Source organism: Gopherus evgoodei, chromosome 12 (genome assembly GCF_007399415.2).
Source record: "Gopherus evgoodei ecotype Sinaloan lineage chromosome 12, rGopEvg1_v1.p, whole genome shotgun sequence".
In the NCBI taxonomy this organism is placed as follows: domain Eukaryota; kingdom Metazoa; phylum Chordata; order Testudines; family Testudinidae; genus Gopherus; species Gopherus evgoodei.
Window position 1 is genome coordinate 23792275 of NC_044333.1, and position 17152 is coordinate 23809426.

At 45.2% G+C, this 17152-nt stretch overlaps 1 protein-coding gene across 1 annotated transcript in view; it reads left to right on the top strand.

Moving 5' to 3' along the window:
- TDRD12 (tudor domain containing 12) overlaps positions 1 to 16941 on the top strand; it is a 156027-nt gene extending 139086 nt beyond the window's left edge. Inside the window, exon 32 of the mRNA XM_030581899.1 lies at positions 16014 to 16941. Within this exon, the coding sequence (XP_030437759.1) occupies positions 16014 to 16102 (89 nt within the window). The 3' untranslated portion in view covers positions 16103 to 16941. The remainder of the gene's footprint in view (positions 1 to 16013) is intronic.
- Positions 16942 to 17152: the final 211 nt, after the last annotated feature.

Sequence of the window (17152 nt, forward strand, 5' to 3'; positions counted from 1 at the left end):
AGGGTTAGTTTCACTCTCAGTCTTGACGTGTGAAGGACATTTACTTACCTTGTTTTAAACAGACACACACAAGATGGATAAGAGAGAGGATAGAAAAGATCGATGAAATACAGCTTTTGTTGATGCTGCGCTAGGACCCTGGTTTGAGTTCTGGTCTAGGATGTCACCTGGCTGGATTCTTTCTCCTTAGTCAAGGCAGACTTGGATAAATAGTTGATTTTAGGATTCAGTGAAAAGCAGAAAGAGAATGAAACATAGGATAGGAAACGAGGGAGAGGAGAAAGCAGAACAACAAGGGAAGGAAAAGCAATACAGAATCTAACATGCATCTGCGATGCAGCAATTATGTATCCCTACTGAGGACTTAATGCCATGAAAATATTATGATTTCCAGCCCTCAGAGGTGAAAACAAAGTTCCTTAAAGAAGAGCCAACTGGCCTTCCTCTCAGGAAGATATTCCTTAGCCTGATCTGCTCCTTCTGGTTTAAGGTTGAGAAATTTGTGATGAGTTGCAACATTGACAGGTCAGGGGATGAGTTGTGAGAAAGATGATTCTGTCTCCCCTCCTGCCCCCCCTCTTTTTAAGAACCCCTAAAAGGAGTGTAAGTTGGGTGCCATATTTTATCATCATTATTTTGTGCACCAATTAAATCCATTTCTTTAAGGCCAGACTTGGCATAGATAACTTTGTTCCCACATTTTTCTTGTTTACTAAGTATAATATCGCCTTAGTCCTTGACGTATATCAGTAAGCCTATGATGGGGTATATTATACCCTCTGAGGCTCCCTGCTGGAGGCCTTGTGGCCCTACCACACACCACCCTAGAAAAGGGTAGTGGAGAGGGTCCTCCAAACTGCCTAGAGTGGTTTTATGAGACACAGCCAATCAGGGCCTAGTATAGGAAGAGCTGCAAGGTCAGAGTAAGTTCAAGTTCCTTGACAGCGCTGGAAGAGTGTGGATGAGTGTACAGTTGGCTGAGGGAGCTGCAGGACATTGGATGAGGTAGTACTGCCAGAAGCTGAGGAGAGCCCTGAGCTGGTGGTTGCTGGATCTTCATCAGGACAAAGCCCTGAGGTAAGGGTGAAGACAGCACGGGGCCATGGGGAAGTGGCTCGGGGAATTAGTGCAGCAGTGCAACTTAGATAAAGGGACACAGCAGACAGCTGCTATCTATAGGGTCCCTGGACTGGAACCCAGAGTAGTGAGAGGGCCCAGGTCCCGTCCTCCCCCCCTAGTTAGCCCCTGGGGGAAGTGGCCTGGACACTGAGGCACTCCAAAGCGGGAACTGAACTGTAGCAAGAGCTGCGGCCAGAATGGTCTTAAGAGGGCGAAGACTTTGTTGCCAGGGAGGGAGTGCTGGGGCAATGCTTTATCCCGGAGCAGGGACATCTTGAGGAAGACATTACAGAGGGCACTGAGAGAGACCCCTGTTGGACTTGTACCCCGGAAAGGGTTTTGCTTTGCTTTTATCACATAGCCAGACTGTGTGTGACTCAGCTAGAGGGTTGAGTCACTGAAGACACACCACGGAGAGAGCGTGTACAGGCACATGCACTCATCCAAGGGGGCACTCGTGAGCGGTGAGTGCACCCCATTACAAAAGCTATTTTTGTTTGGATTAATTCAGTTTTTGTGTCTGGTTTTCTTGTATCTGTTCATAGGATTCATTTACTGAAAACAACTTGAACTGTTTTCTAAGGTTAATTCTTAGGCAAGAAACAAGTCAAATTATTGTGACATATTACAGAGTTTCACATACTCGATTGTTCACAGTCGGTTACTTTTCACAGTTAAACTTAGGTTATACTTTTAGGTACAATAATGACACCACTTCTCCATAGACACATGCTTTGAGACAAAGGAGCTCAGAAGTCTCTGTCCAACATGCTCACCACTCCTGGTTCCAACGGAACTGCAGTATCAAAGTACATATGTGACTAATACCCTATTGCAGGGGTACGCAGCTTTTGGCACGCATGCCAAAGGCGGCATGCGAGCTGATTTTCAGTGGCACTCACACTGCACACGTGCTGGCAGGGGGCTCTGCATTTTAATTTAATTTTAAATGAAGCTTCTTAAACATTTTAAAAACCTTATTTACTTTATATACAACAATAGTTTAATTATATATTATAGACTTATAGAAAGAGACCTTCTAAAAACATTACAATGTATTACTGGCACGCAAAACCTTAAATTAGAGTGAATAAATGAAGACTTGGCACACCACTTCTGAAAAGTTGCCAACCCCTGCCCTATTGTGACAACTCTGTCATAGATGACAGAAATTACATGAATCTGTATTCATGGTCTACGTGACTCTAGAAATGGCGTCTTTTTATTCAACACAACTGATCCTGTGATGTATCAGTTGCATATCTTGCAGTTTACTGGATCAAATAATTTTTTACTACTTTCACAGTTCCTGGATTAACTGTACCTCTGCCCCTTCCATGGTCGTCTTAGGGGTGCCTATTTGGATTTCAGGCTTCTAGTCTTCATCTCTCTGTGGGCAGGAACTCTCGTCCCTCTTTCTCCTGCAGTTCACTGTGAATATCTCAATAGGTTTGACCTTAGTCCAGCCTCATGGTTCACTCTCTCTCAAGGGGTAATGACAGTATTTACTAGTGACCAGACAGCTTTTACTTAACAGTATATTGATTTTAGGACAAAAGCATTACAGAGCAGCTTATCATAAAAAACTAAATATTCTACACACGTCAGGCTTACCAAGTGTGTCACATCTTCTACATTGAGACACTGTAGGTTCACAGAGTTCTTCAAACCCTTCCTGTAAGTTTTGCCCTCTTACTTATAGTTTCATGTCACTTTGAGGATCAAATGAGAGATTTTTTTAGTCAGTTCAGCTCCCCCTTTATACCAAAAACCAATTATTTATCTGCTTGGCCTCTTTAACCTAGTCTGAGCTAATATATGCAGTTCCCCACAGGGAGGTGGCACTCTCTGGAGAAGGTGACCTGTCCAGGGATTTGCAGTAATTATGCCCCTCTGATTTTAGTGCTCTGTAATCCTCCCCAACAGAGCCAGAATACATTCCCCAGCTCACAAAGGTATGTACAATACTTAGGGATATGAATATTCCATATGCCTTTGCATCTGTCACTTCTCAGTGTAATAGTCTCCTGAAGTTTCTGCATTTCCAAGATCTCACATCTGTCACAAATAGTTTTTACTCCGCATAACACTGCAGGGCCACATACAAGTGAGCAAAATACTATTCTAGCTAGCTCATTATCCACAAAATTATGTAAATTCTAGTTGTCAGCTCTTAATTATATGTGATGTCAGAGCCAGAAAGAATACCTCTGACCCTCTGCTCTTTCAGTTCTAGATGATTACTTCATAGCTCCTGTTAGATCACCTAGATCAGATCTTGAACTACTGTCATAATCTATCTATTCCGTGGAGTTTAGAGAGCACCAGTTGGTTCCAGTTAATAAGGTGGAGTAATTCAGATACATGACATGAATGTTCTGATGTTAGGAGCTTAAAAAAGTTGCTGTGGGCTGATAGTGAGTTAATTATTGAGGTTAATATTCACCACAGAAGTATTAATAATGCTTTCCAGTTAAGCATTTGTACTGAAGTTCCAGCAGAGTAATGTCCAAATCAGTAGCTTCTACAAAAACAGAGCTAAATTCTGACAGTTTCTCCACTCTTTCTGCTATAACCACTAGGATTATAGCCCAGTTTCTAACAATGGTAAAAGTATAACCAAGGACAAGTATTTTCTCTCAGTTGTGTACTTTTTTTTTTCTTAAACACAGAACTGGCTTTCTTGACTACAAAGTTCAGAGTTTTCTTCATATCTTCTGAAGCAGAGAAGAGATGCCCTTTTGGGTTGCACCCAAAATCTAAAAACCAGTTGGCCACTATTTCAGTAAACCTCTTATGACATGATTTATTGGAAATTGTCTTTAGTAAGAATTGTCTTATGAGACATCAAAATAAAAAAAACCACTACAACCTATTTCAACATTCTTTTATATGAAACATTGCAGAATATGGATAGTTACATTATTGGCACATCTTTGGATTTCAGTCTGGCCTGTTTACAAGAATTTATCATTGATAGTAAGGGACAAGCATCGCATTAACCCTTATCTTCAAGTAGATGCAGATATGTTTTCCGCGTATTGGTGTATGTGCACTGGAGCCAGAGATTTTGCTTTGTAGTACCCACAGAGGGGCAGTGCTCAGGTATTTAGCCCGTCTGCTGGCTATATGAGGCAGTGCTGCCCTGACCTCCCTCAGTTTATTCTTACCACTGGAGTTGGAACTCTGTGCAGTTGTTGCCTCACAACCTGGCAAACTCATATCTTAGACTAGTTTGTTGTATCATCACTCCCATAATCACATTGGTCTTTAGGGCACCGTCATTGATGAGCAATCAACCAATTGTCTCCACCCCGATGATTGTGTTTCAGTGCTTGAGTTTCCACAAAGTCCATTCCTGTCCACTCTTTTATGTTGTCAATCTATTTCTTCTGTCTACCTCTTCTTCTCTTCCCTGTACTGTCCGTTGGAGGATGATCTTGGATAGAGGAGATGATCTTGTTGCATGGCTGTACCATTTCAACTTATGCTTCTTTGTGGTCTTCAGGCGGTCTTCATATGATCCAGCTCATTGGGTGGTGATGTTGCAGGCCTCTTCATTAGTGACATGGTTGAAGTAGGAGATGCCTAGGATTTTATGGAAGTATCTCATCTCTTCTACTTGTATTTTCCGTTCAAGTTCTGCCATAAGGGTCCATGTCTCACGCGTATAGAAAAATGGAGATGACCAATGTGTGCAGCAGTTTCAGTTTGGATTCCAGGGCGATGTTCTTGTTCCTCCAAATTGGCTTTAGCTTTGCTGCTGTTTGTGCAGTTCTTGCCGAATTTCTGCCTTGGATCTTTCATCAGTGATGATTGCCCCCAAATACTTGAACTGTTTCACTGTCTCCAGCTCTTGTCCACTGACAGTTATATGTGAGCTGGCCCTATCATGTTTGTTTGTCATGAGCTTGGTTTTCTCTGCACTGATTTCCATGCCATATTTTGTGAAAGTTTTACACAATCATTTACAATCATTTCACAAGGTTGGCAAGTTCATTTTTGCTGCCTGCCAGGCCATCAATGTCATCAGTGAACTGAAGATTTGAAATTGTTCGCCCTCTAAGGCTGACTGTGCATATGTGATCTTCTAGGGCATCGGTCATTATGCGCTCCAAGTAGATATTGAACAGTGTGGGCAAAAGAAGGCAGCCTTGCCGGACTCCAACAGTGGTGCAAAACCACTCTCCTGTTGTGCCATTGACGAGAACTGCACTGTTGTCCTTGGCATTCAGCTGTTTAATGGTAAGGATAAGCTTACGACCAACATTGTACTACTTCATGGTTGCGCAGAGAGCTTCATGCCATACTTTGTCAAACACCTACTTGAAGTCAACAAAGACGTGGTAAATGTCCTGCTTGTGTTGTAAGTACTTCTCACATAGAACACAAAGGTTGAAAATCTGTTCTGTGGTACTTCTTCCAGCACAAAAGCCAGCCTGTTCTTCAGCAATGATATTCTCTGCTTGTGGCTTCAATCTGTACAACATCACTTTGCTGGGATGGCTAATTAAGCTTATGGTCCTGTAATTTTGACACAATTGCAGGTTGCCTTTCTTTGGCAGAGTGATGATTAGTGACTGTCCATGTGGAGGGCCACTCACTGGTCTGCCAGATCTTGTTGCAGATGTTGGTGAGTACATCTATTACCATTTCTCCTCCAAACTCCATCAGTTCAGCTGGGATGTTGTCAATATCTGTAGCCTTTCTGTTCTTGAGGGATTTCATAGCTGTTTCCACTTCTTCACTTAGTATTGGAAGTCATCCTCCTCTGTTGAATCTGGACTGTCTAAGACACTAGCATCTCCATTTGTCTGGTGGTTGTATAGATCAGAACATTAATTTGTCCACCTATTGATGATGTCCCTTTCTTCTGTAAGACAGTTCCCTTCTTTGTTTTGAATTGCATTAGCTTTGGTCCATCTTTCCTTCAGTCAGGTATTTTACAACCTGGAAGGCTCTTTTGCTATTTTTAATATTGATACATTCCTCAATTTTAGAGCATTGTTTTTCAGTCCATATTGCCTTGGTCACTTTCATTCCTTTCTTGATCTTTCTGCCAATTGCTCTGTATTTATCAGCTCCCTCAGTGCTATTCTTGTCTCTCTCAAGTTCTCTTCTAATGTCACACATTGGTAGTATTTCATTTGTGACCCCTGGTTTTAGTTTTTTACAATGTTTCCCAAGCGTGTCCATTGCTGCCTCATTCATTACAGCATTGCAATTGTTGGTCATTATTTCTATGTTTTCCTTTAGAGCAAGCAGTGGGACAAATTTTCCGCCGCTCATTGCTTGGAATGACTCTGCAATGTTTCGGTCTCTGAGTCTTTCTAAGTCAAACTTCGTTCTGGTAAACTTGGGCCTGGTGATTTTCCTTAGCCGCAGCCAAAAATTTAGCATCATGAGGTCGTGATCACTTCCAGTATCACGGCACTGGGAAAGCTCCTTGTTTTAGCTCTGTTAATCCCAGAATGAAATCGTTTTTGCACCATAATGTAGTCAATCTGGCTGTGATGTAGACCATTAGGTGTGTGCCATATTGATCGTCTGGATGCTTTATGTGCTCCTAATGTGTTTGCAAGAACCAGTTTGTTATAGCTGGCAAACTCCAAAAGTCACCATTCTCTCTCATTGGTTACCGCATTACAGAAAGGGCCACAATAATCTTGCCAATCTGCCTGTGCGTCAGTACCCATTTTAGCATTCCTTGTCCAATCAAGATATCTTTCTTGTGTACCTTATTGATGATGTCTTGGAGCTGATAGTAAAAATCTTCAATTTGCTTATTGTCAGTGTCTGTTGTAGGGACATAGACTTGTACCACTGTGATATTAAATGGTACTGCTGTTAGACGGATGGAAATAAGCCTGCTGAACATTGGGCGGCATCCTAATACTGAATACTTGATATCTTTATGCACAAGAAATCCTGTGCCATTGACATGTTTGTCCTCTCTACTGTAATAGAGTACATGGTCTTCTTCCATTAGTACCTCTCTAAAGCTCTTCCATCTGACCTCAGAGATTCCTAGGAGGTGCCAGGTGTATTGTTTCATTTCGTATGTGAGTTCTTTCAACCTTCCTTTTTGTCTCAATGTCTTTCCATTCCATGGAGCTATGGTGATGTTGTTGTCTTTATTGGGGTTACACCAGTAGTATACTTGTTGCTTCTGCCGTGGTGGGAGATGGATGGCACGGTCATTATTAACCCAGGCTGCGATCAATCCAGTATGGACATCTTTGACTTGCTTATCATATGCTGTGTCTTTGGCAAATTTCTAGCCTGGCAGAGCCCATCCCTCTCCAGGCAGCTCCCCTTGAGTTGTCTCTTATGACATGCAGGAAGAGCAGTGGGCTTATTCTGTCTCTGGATTCACACGGGGGTGTTTGTATATAGTTATTAATTAGTAACGCTAATTAAAACTTTCAATACAGTGGTACTGGTAGTGCTCCCTGGTTATGCCCTCGCTGGGGTTCAAGCATTGCCGTTCGTGTGGAGTGGCAATTCCCGATAGTGACCCCAACATGTGGTGCTTGCTCTGCCTTGGCAAAGCCTTCTTAATTAGCATTGTTTGATTTGTAAATCATTCAAAAAGTGGACTCAAGTAGTGCAGGACCTTCGCCTTAAGCAGCACCTGCTTGAGCAGGCCATGAGGTTTGGCTCAGTATTGAGGCCTTCCTCAGGCTGCAGATAGCCCTCTGGCTTGGAAAGTGCTCCTGCTTCTCATTCCAGGGCAGGGAATCTCTCCGAAAGGGGCACAGGAATCATTCATCATTGACCTCAAGGGTCACATAAGACCGACTGGGGGGCACCCCAGGTCTCAGGGTGACTCTTCTGCCTCCTCTAAGAGAAGCATGGACTGGCATGGTGCTGGCTCCAGTGCATAGGCGCTTCTGACCCTCCCTTGATACAGGGTAGGGAGGGCAGACATCCCGTACCATTGACTCTGCTTCTGGCCTCCAGGTGTCTTTTGAGTCCAGTACAGAGGGGAATCAGACTTGCCAAACTCACTAAAAAAATGAAAAAATTGGGCTTGTTTTAGGCTAAGTTGGCTCCTGCATTGTGTGTTGGCTAGTTGTTTTGCTTGCAGGGCTTTTACAGTAGCTTATAACTCCTTGTTCGCAGCCTTGGGTCCACCCCTGGTCCCAGCCAATCAGAAAGCTTGAATCGGGTGATTGACATTTGGTTCCAGTCCAGCTGCAGTGTATGAGAGTCCCCTGCGTGCCTGCCCTGTGTGTGGCAGTGTGCATGCTGAGTGCTTTGTTAAAAAACAATTTCAACTTTAAAGGTCCAGTTCCTGCCTTCCTGTGCCTGCCGCTGCACTGCAGCGTAGCTCTGAGCATCCTGTGGGACAGGACGGTGCCAGGGGAGGGTGAGTCAGGGCAGGGGGGGTCCTCCCTTTGTTTTGTTAAAAAAAAGAATTTAAAATTCTGGAGTGGGGAGAGAAGCCACGCCCCTGGCAGGAGCTGTGCGGGTGTCGGGGGAGGGAAAATCCCAGCAGGAGGTGCATGTGTGTGGGGGGGAATTACCCGCCCTCCCCCTGCAGGAGCCGCAGAGAGGAGGAGCCGCCCCGGACCCTAGCAGAAGATGTGTGGCTGAAGCACCCAGCTCTGGAGCTCCAGCTGCTCTAGTGACAGATGCTGCTGCAGGGCTGAGGCACTGACCCCCCCGTGCAGAGCTGGTCTGAACCCTCTCCTCTCTCCCATCCCACCTGTATGGAGCTGGAGAAAGTCAGCCTGAATCTCCTCAGCTTGGTATCTCCATTTCCTCCATCATCACACTGCCATGAATGGATTTAGCCTAGGAAGCAGGGCTGGAGTAATCCCATTTCGCAGGTGTGAGCTAGGGCATACAGAGGTGAAGTGACTTTGCCTAGGCTAAGCAGGGGGTCTGTGGCACAGCAGAGAACCAACCCTGGAACACTACTTGAGGTAGGATCCTGTCTCCTGGTGAAACGTTTATTTCAGTTCAACATCTCAAACACAAGATACACAAAATAACTCTGTAACAGAGTCTTAGTCTAGCCCTGAGGGATATGATGATTTCACTCTCTCAAAACAATTTGTATTAAGGAATTTGTTTCCATTGTGTTCTCTAACTTTTGAAGTTGCTTTTGGTGTGGCTTTTTCATTAGTGAGACAAACCAAAGAAATTTAAGCTCTCACCTGCAAGTTTCAGGTTTTTCATCAAGACAAGGACTTTCGCTAATGTTGTGCCTTGTGATGAGGCCTCCTGCTAGAAGCTTTGTGGCCCTACCACACCACACCCCAAGAGAGGAGCAGTGAAGATGGGTCCTACAGGCATGCCTAGAAAGGCTGCAGAGAAGCAGCCAATCAGAGCGCAACAGGCTTAGGTGAAAGAAGCTACAGGAACTGAGTAGGTCAGTCCCTGGCTGGGACCAGAGGAGTAAGGAAGGGTACTCCTTTCTGGTTGCTAGATCTCAAGGGAAAACCAGAAGTTCTGGTGGCACTGGCATTTGGTGAAGAAGAATAGGCATTGAGAGCTTCAGCCCTAAGGTAAGGGTGAAGAGGAGGGGCTACTTTGGAAGCAAACCAGGGAACAGCAGCAGCAACTGTTAAAGGAAGCAGCATGTGGATGCTATTTGTAGGGTCCCTGGCTTGGGACCCAAAGTAGTAGGTGGATCCTGGTCTCCTCACTGGCTGCTGGGGATGAGGCTAGGTTAGAGGCTCAAGTGAAGGGCAAGACTTAAAGGGATACCAGAGAACTGCTAAAGGCAAAGAGTCTCCAGGGAGAAAGCCTTAGGGGTGCTGCTCTGTAGCAGCGCATGGAGAGACTTAAAGCAAGCTAAGAACAGTCTGAGAACTGAGCTCAGAGGCAGGGCCACAGATACCAGTAAGGGCACAGTGGTAGTCCCTGTTGGACCTTTGTTACCCAGGAAAGGGTTCGTCCATTCTTGACTTGGTGTGACTTAGCCAGAAGGCTGAGCCACTGAAGACCTACCTGATGAGGACAATAGCTGATGGGGCACCACAGGCAGAGAGTGTGCAGGTTCACACCCAGCCGACAGGAGGTTCTCACAAGGGGTGAGTGTGCCCTTGCACAGGCCTAAATTACTTCTTCGAGTGCTGTCCCTGTGTGTGCTCCACTCTAGGTGATGGTGTGTCCCGGCGCCGCTGAGCGGAGATTTTCGGTAGCAGTGCCTAGTTGGGACGCACACACTCAGTTAGTATCTCCTGTCTCGTTGGAATCTTCCTGAGTGTGTGTGCCCCACACCCTCTTCAGTTCCTTCTCAACCGTCCTTGGCCGAAGACGGAACTCGGGGCAGTGCTGCCTTTTGTTCTCTGGTCTCTATAGGAAACAGTAACAAAGAACATAGAAATAATTATTAGTTACATCTCATTTGTTTCCCTTCCTTTAGTGTAGTTACATAATTAGTTACTTAGCTTAAAAAAAAAAATCCCTCAGGCTTATCTCCTGTTGAGACGCTCTCCTCGGCCATCTCTAATTCATACTGCCAGGAGCTTCAGGATTCAAAAGGTGTATTTCCTGTCAGGAATCCATACCACGGACAGATGAGCACTCATACTGTGTGAAGTGCCTCCGGGACACCCATGTCCCTGTGAAGTGCCTCCATTGTGCGAGCCTCAAGTCAAGAGCTCGTCGCTACAGATATCTGCGGCTCAAAATGCTGATGATGGAAAAATCCTTACAGACGCTTTTGGAGATGAGAGAGGTTAAACCCGCTCCCACACGCTCCCCAGCCAGATCGGAACCGGTGGGCAGCATTGCTTCACCCTCTCTGGAGCGGAGGCAAGAAGCAGAACAGTCTCACAGGAGAGACTTTAACAAGGGAGGGGATCTCCCGCAAGATCCCTACCCTCTGTGCTGACAGCACCAAAGTTAGGTGCCTCAGCTTTTTCTAATGCCTCAGCCGCGGCTCTGACACAGCGCAAAGGCAGGGCCCTGACCTCCCGTGTCAGGAGGGTCCTTCTGGCTCTGGTCCCCTCGGCACCGCGCTGCACCTCGGCACTGCAAGCAGCTGCGGTGCCAGCAGCGCGCTCCTCCTGGGCACCGCAAATGGCTGCGGTGCCAGCAGCGCGCTGCTCCTCGGCACCAAAAATGGCCAGAGTGCCAGCAGCGCAATCCTCCCCTGCAGGGAGAAGAACGTTGGCACCGAGGCTATCTTCCATCTGGGCACCAGTAGCAGACTCCCTCCAGGGCACCTCCAAGCAGTCTACAGCACTAGTCACTTTCACTTTCTCCTGCTAATGAGCTAGAGCAGAGAACAGGCTCAGTTCAGCCCAGGGAGCAGGAGCAACAGTTTCTCACTCAGTGTGACCTTTCAGTGGCACCTGAGCCTCACTCTCCGCTCCTAGATACAAAGGGCTCATTTTTTTGAACCGCTGCTCTCTCCACCTGAACTGGTTTCCACTGATCGTGAACTTGATTTACAGCAGCAAGCGGAGTTCTCCCCTCCTGCTTCTCCTCCACAGGCACCTCTGCCACCTCACGTCATGGCTCAAGGCCACCAGCTGACTTCCTATTTTCTCATCCACCAGCTAACTCCCTTGTCATGGATGCAGTTGCACAGAGGAAGAAACAGTCATAATATCGACCCACCCCGAAAGACAAGGGCCTTAGACGCCTTGACGTCTTGGGCCGCAAGGTTTATACATCCTCCATACTACAATTCAGAATTGCAAACTATTCTGCTCTCCTTGCCAGTTATGACTTTGATAATTACAATAAACTTTTGAATTTGCCTCCTACATTCCAGAGGATGGGAGAACAGACTTCAAATCAATCCTGACTGAGGGCCAGTTGATTTCCAGAATGGCCCTACAGGCATCTCTAGACACAGCAGCCCGTACAGCTGCAACTGCTGTGGTTGTGCGCAGATCCTCATGGTTCTCTGCATCTGGCATCCCCAAAGAACTGCAGACCAAAGTGGAGGATCTCCCTTTTGATAAGGACAAACTTTCTCCTACCCTTCCCCGTCCCTCTTCAGGGACCCTTCTCATGACCACTTACTTCGCACAGAAGTGGCGCATTTTCTACAACTATGTGCAGTGGAACCTGTGCCGACGCAAAATCAAGGGACAGGTTTCTACTCCCATTACTTTCTGACTCAGAAAAAGACCAGAGGATGGAGGCCTATGCTAGATCTATGCCGACTGAACAAATTCGTGAGGATACAAAGATTCAAGATGGTCACACTGGGCATAATAATGCCTGCACTGGATCAAGGGAACTGGTTCACAGTCCTTGACCTACAGGATGCGTACTTTCATATATCAATTCATCCAGCTCACAGACGCATCTTACGATTCACAATAGGTCACGACCATTTTCAATACAGAGTTCTCCCTTTCGGACCCGCCACAGCACCGAGAGGTTTTTTTTTTCCCAAGACTCTAGCCGTGATTGTGGTTCACCTCCGCAAACACGAGGTCACGCTGTTCTCCTATCTGGAAGAATACCTCATCAAGGGAAACTCCTATGGCGAGACACTTCAAGCTACCTGTTTAGCCATCTCCCTCTTTCACAGCCTAGGCCTCCAAATAAACATCCAAAAATCCACCCTGACACCTAAACAGATCGAGTTCATCGGAGCTCATCTCCACTCAATCCAGAGCAGGGCCTCGCTCCCATATCACAGATTCCTCACTATCACGCAACTCAAACGCATGCTCTCTACTCGTCCCAGAACACAGGCAAGACTCTGCCTATAGCTCCTTGGTCACATGGCAGCCACCACTTTGGTGGTTCACCACACCAGGCTACACATGAGATATCTCCAGGGATGGCTCAATTCCAATTTCAAACCCAACAGACACACCTTAGGGATGCTGCTGACTCCTCCTCCCAGTGTTATAGCTTCCCAACATTGGTAAACAAGTCCAGAAAACCTCTGCACAGGGGTTTCCTTCCAGCAATGTTCCCCAATGCTCATGCTCACAACGGACGCTTCCCTAATCGGTTGGGGAGCGCACCTAGGGCAGCACAGGGCACAAGGCCGGTGGCCCGCATCAGAGATGCACCTACACATAAATCTCTTAGAGCTCAGAGAGTGAGGCGAGCATGCCTTCACTTTCTTCCTCTCATAAAGAACAAATCTCTTCATGCCTTAACAGACAACGTAGCATGTATGTACTACATCAACAGACAAGGGGGAGCCCGATCACATTCCCTTGCATGGAAGCCATTCAACTATGGAATTGGTGCATACAACATTGAATACAAATCATCGCTCCCTACCTACCAGGCTGCAGGCGCTTCTCGACAGAATACGAATGGGAACTGCATCCCGCAATACTCCAACAGCTCTTCTCCCTCTAGGGCACCCTGTCAATTGATCTCTGTGTCATGACCCAGAGTCGAAAATGTTCCGTTTTGCTCCAGAGCAGGACTCAGGACTGCATCCCTAGGAGATGCAGGCCTCATCCCATGGAACAACTCCCTCCTGTATGCCTTCCACCAATCCCTCTGTTACACAAGGTTCTTCGGAAGATTGCGGACGACAAGGCCCGGATCATCCTTATTGCCCCAGCTTGGCCAAGACAGATGTGGTATCCCTACCTACTCTGCATGTCCTCCTGTCACCCATGGGCTCTCCGCAACAGGCCAGACCATGTTTCCCAGGACAACGGATGGGTTCTTCACCCCCAGCTCCAAAAATTCCACCTCACAGCCTGGTTCCTTCATGGTTCCAAACCCATGAACTAGACTGTTCCGAGCAAGTCCAATATGTCCTCCTGCACAGTAGGAAAGACTCCACTCGTAAAACCTACCTGCAGAAGTGGAAGCATTTCGCCCTGTGGTGCTCATGTAATCACTTAGCACCCAATAACATGACCCTCCCTAACATTCTGGACTACCTCCTGAAACTAAAACAGGACAGACTTTCGCTCAGCTCCATCAAAGTGCACCTGGCGGCGCTTATCACCTTCCATGACCTATTAGATGGTTATTCATTCTTCACCCACCCCACCATAAAACGCTTTCTCACGGGCCTGCAAAATCTCTACCCTGAAATTTATCCAACAGCGGCTGCATGGAATCTTAACCTCATTCTTCATGCTCTCATGAAACCTCCATTTGAGGCCTTGGCTACCTCTTCTTATCTCCATATGTCCATTAAGGTGGCTTTCTTAGTTGCCATAACATCAGAAGGGAGAGTTGGTGAAATGAGTCTGATGGCCCACCCTCTCTACACAATCTTCTCCAAAGACAAAGTCACTTTGAGACCACATCCTAAATTTCTTCCTAAAGTGGTATCGACCTTCCACCTCAACCAACCTATATACTTACCTATTTTCTATCCCAAACCTCACAAGACTCCGCAACAGGCAACCCTGCATACTCTCGAAATCAGGCGAGCAATCGCTTTTTATTTAGACAGGACTGAACCATTTCGTAAGTCCCCACGACTCTTTGTTTCCATTATCAAAAGATCGAAAGGTACGGCTATCTCTTAACAACGTCTATCCAAGTGGATCTCTGACTGCATCAGATCCTGTTACCATGCGCAGAATCTTCAACTGCCCGAAGGCATTAGAACTCATTCCACTCGAGGCATGTCAACATCTGTTGCCTTCCTACACAATGTTCCCATTCCTGACATCTGCAAGGCGGCTATGAGGTCATCTGAATACAAGTTTGCAAAACGCTATGCTCTCACGCAAGACACCACGGCAGACACCACAGTAGACCATACAGTACTATCTACAGTACTCACTGCCACATCTCCAAAGTCCCACCAACCATAGTGGTACTGCTACACATTCACCTAGAGTGGAGCACCCACAGGGACAGCTCTCGAAGAAGAAGAGAAAGTTACTCACCTTGCAGTAACTGAGTTTCTTCGAGATGTGTGTCCCTGTGGGTGCTCCACTCCCCGCCCTCTTCCCCTCTACTTTGGAGTACTAGTATGATTCTCCACAGTAGAGAAGGAACTGAGGAGGGTGTGGGGCACACACACTCAGGAAGATTCCAGTGAGACGGGAGATACCAACTGAGTGCGTGTGTCCCAACCAGGCACTGCTACCGAAAATCTCCAATCAATGGCACTGGAAGGCACCATCACCTAGAGTTGACCACCCACAGGGACACACATCTCAAAGAACCTCAGTTACTGCAAGGTGAGTAACTTTCTCTTATTTACTTATTAATTAACCCAGAGTATGTATTAATGCCTGGGAAGCAAACAGCTGTGCATATCTATCAGTGTTAGAGAGCGAACAGTCTATCAGTTTACCCTGGATATTTGTCATCTGCTTTTTTCTGTTGAAGCTTGTTAATATGAATTTCTAGAATTAACTCACCACTAAAGGAGTGGGTATAGCCATTGTAGTTTGTACTGGAGCGTCTCTGATACAACTGTGGGCTGAATAGTAGATTGTGTTCACTTAGATCACCTGTTGTTAATATCTTCTAAATTCATAAGAAAGTGGATCCCTCTTTCATCTTATTGCTCAAAGTTCACAGAGCTGGTTAGGAAAACATTATTTTAAGCTTGTTTCACAGCCAAATAATTTCATTCTATGTTCTGTCTCCTGAAGTACAAGTTTAATGGATATTCATTTCACTTTTGATGTATAACATATTCTCTCCTGTTAAGCATCTAGACCAAATAGTAATTTACACACCACCTCCCAAAACCAAATAAGTTCAGGCTCTTTTGAATTGGTATGGAGAAATGAGTATTGCTTCTAATCCTGAATGCAGCATCCTTAACAGAACACCAGTTCTGCACACCATTATTCTCTTTCATCGGTTTATTTTTTCTCCAGTGTGTGCTTTTGGGTTTTTTAACTAAAAGTCTACAGTACATTTTTTCATACTACATAATCAAAATATATTAATAATTATAATTATAATATATTTTTATTTTACATGATAATATACTACATTTTCCCCCTTCATTGTTGTAGGTGCACAAAAAGCACATCATTCTTCTACATTGATAACAGAAGAAATGGAAGAATCCTCAGAAGATGGTGGAACAGAGAGTGATGACTAGCCAGCAGATAAATCTCTGTCAATCCCTTTTCTCCCAACCCAAAATGATGATTAAAGATTGTTTGCAGCCCTTATTCAGATGAGGAGTTCCTCTAAACTCCATGGAGCTATTAGCAGAGTTTAAGGGCTTCAGGATCAAGTCTTCAATTTTTTTAGTAAAATAATAGTGAACTGAGCCCTTTTATTGTATTAAAATATGTTGTTTGGTTTATTTTGGATACTTGAATTTGAAATATTTTATACCATGCAAGAAGAAAGGTTATGTATGTTCCTCTCAATGTTTTTTGTTAATTTACTTTAAAACAGCATTGTCACTTATTGATGGTGTACTGTATAAAAAACTATGCTGCCCAGACAGCAAAAATAAAGAAAAGGACTAAACAGGGTGTGGGGAGCAAATAATTGGTTTAGTGGACTGGCAATAAGTTGCAGAACTTCTTGGTCACTGATGCATGTTTAGTCTTTGTTAACAATGATTAAAAACTGTTGCCATGTTATGATTTTTCACTGGCCTCAGTGAAGTGAAGTGCCGATTCCAAGACCAATTCCTAGTGAACTGATACTGTATGTATGTCACAGAATCAGTATCACTTTGGCACTACTGGTACCTTTGCTGACAGTTCTGCATCAAAGTCAGGCTTTAAATGGGTCTGGAGACTCAACTAACTTCTCAAACCTTCTTTCAGATTAGAGTTGAGGTATATTGAGGTAGTGGGAAAGGTTGCATTGTTGCTGCTCCTGCTTTGCTTGTTCTGTGGATGGATGGATAGATAAAGGATTTAGTCTCTTGATGTCAGTTTGGTGTCAGATGGTGCTTTTCATGAGCATTAGTTGAGAGAGGAAAAAGGACAATAAGGAATAGATTAATCTTTCTCCCTTTCACCCAGGCCAATTGTAAGGTCTTGCTGCTCAGCACTACAATCATTACTTACATTTTATTTAGCACCTTTCATCTAAAGATCCCAAATCACCCCATTAATTAGATTTGTGTGTGTGCACACAATCACACATTATTCTTCTAATGTAGAAGGTAGTAGCCATGAAACAGCCC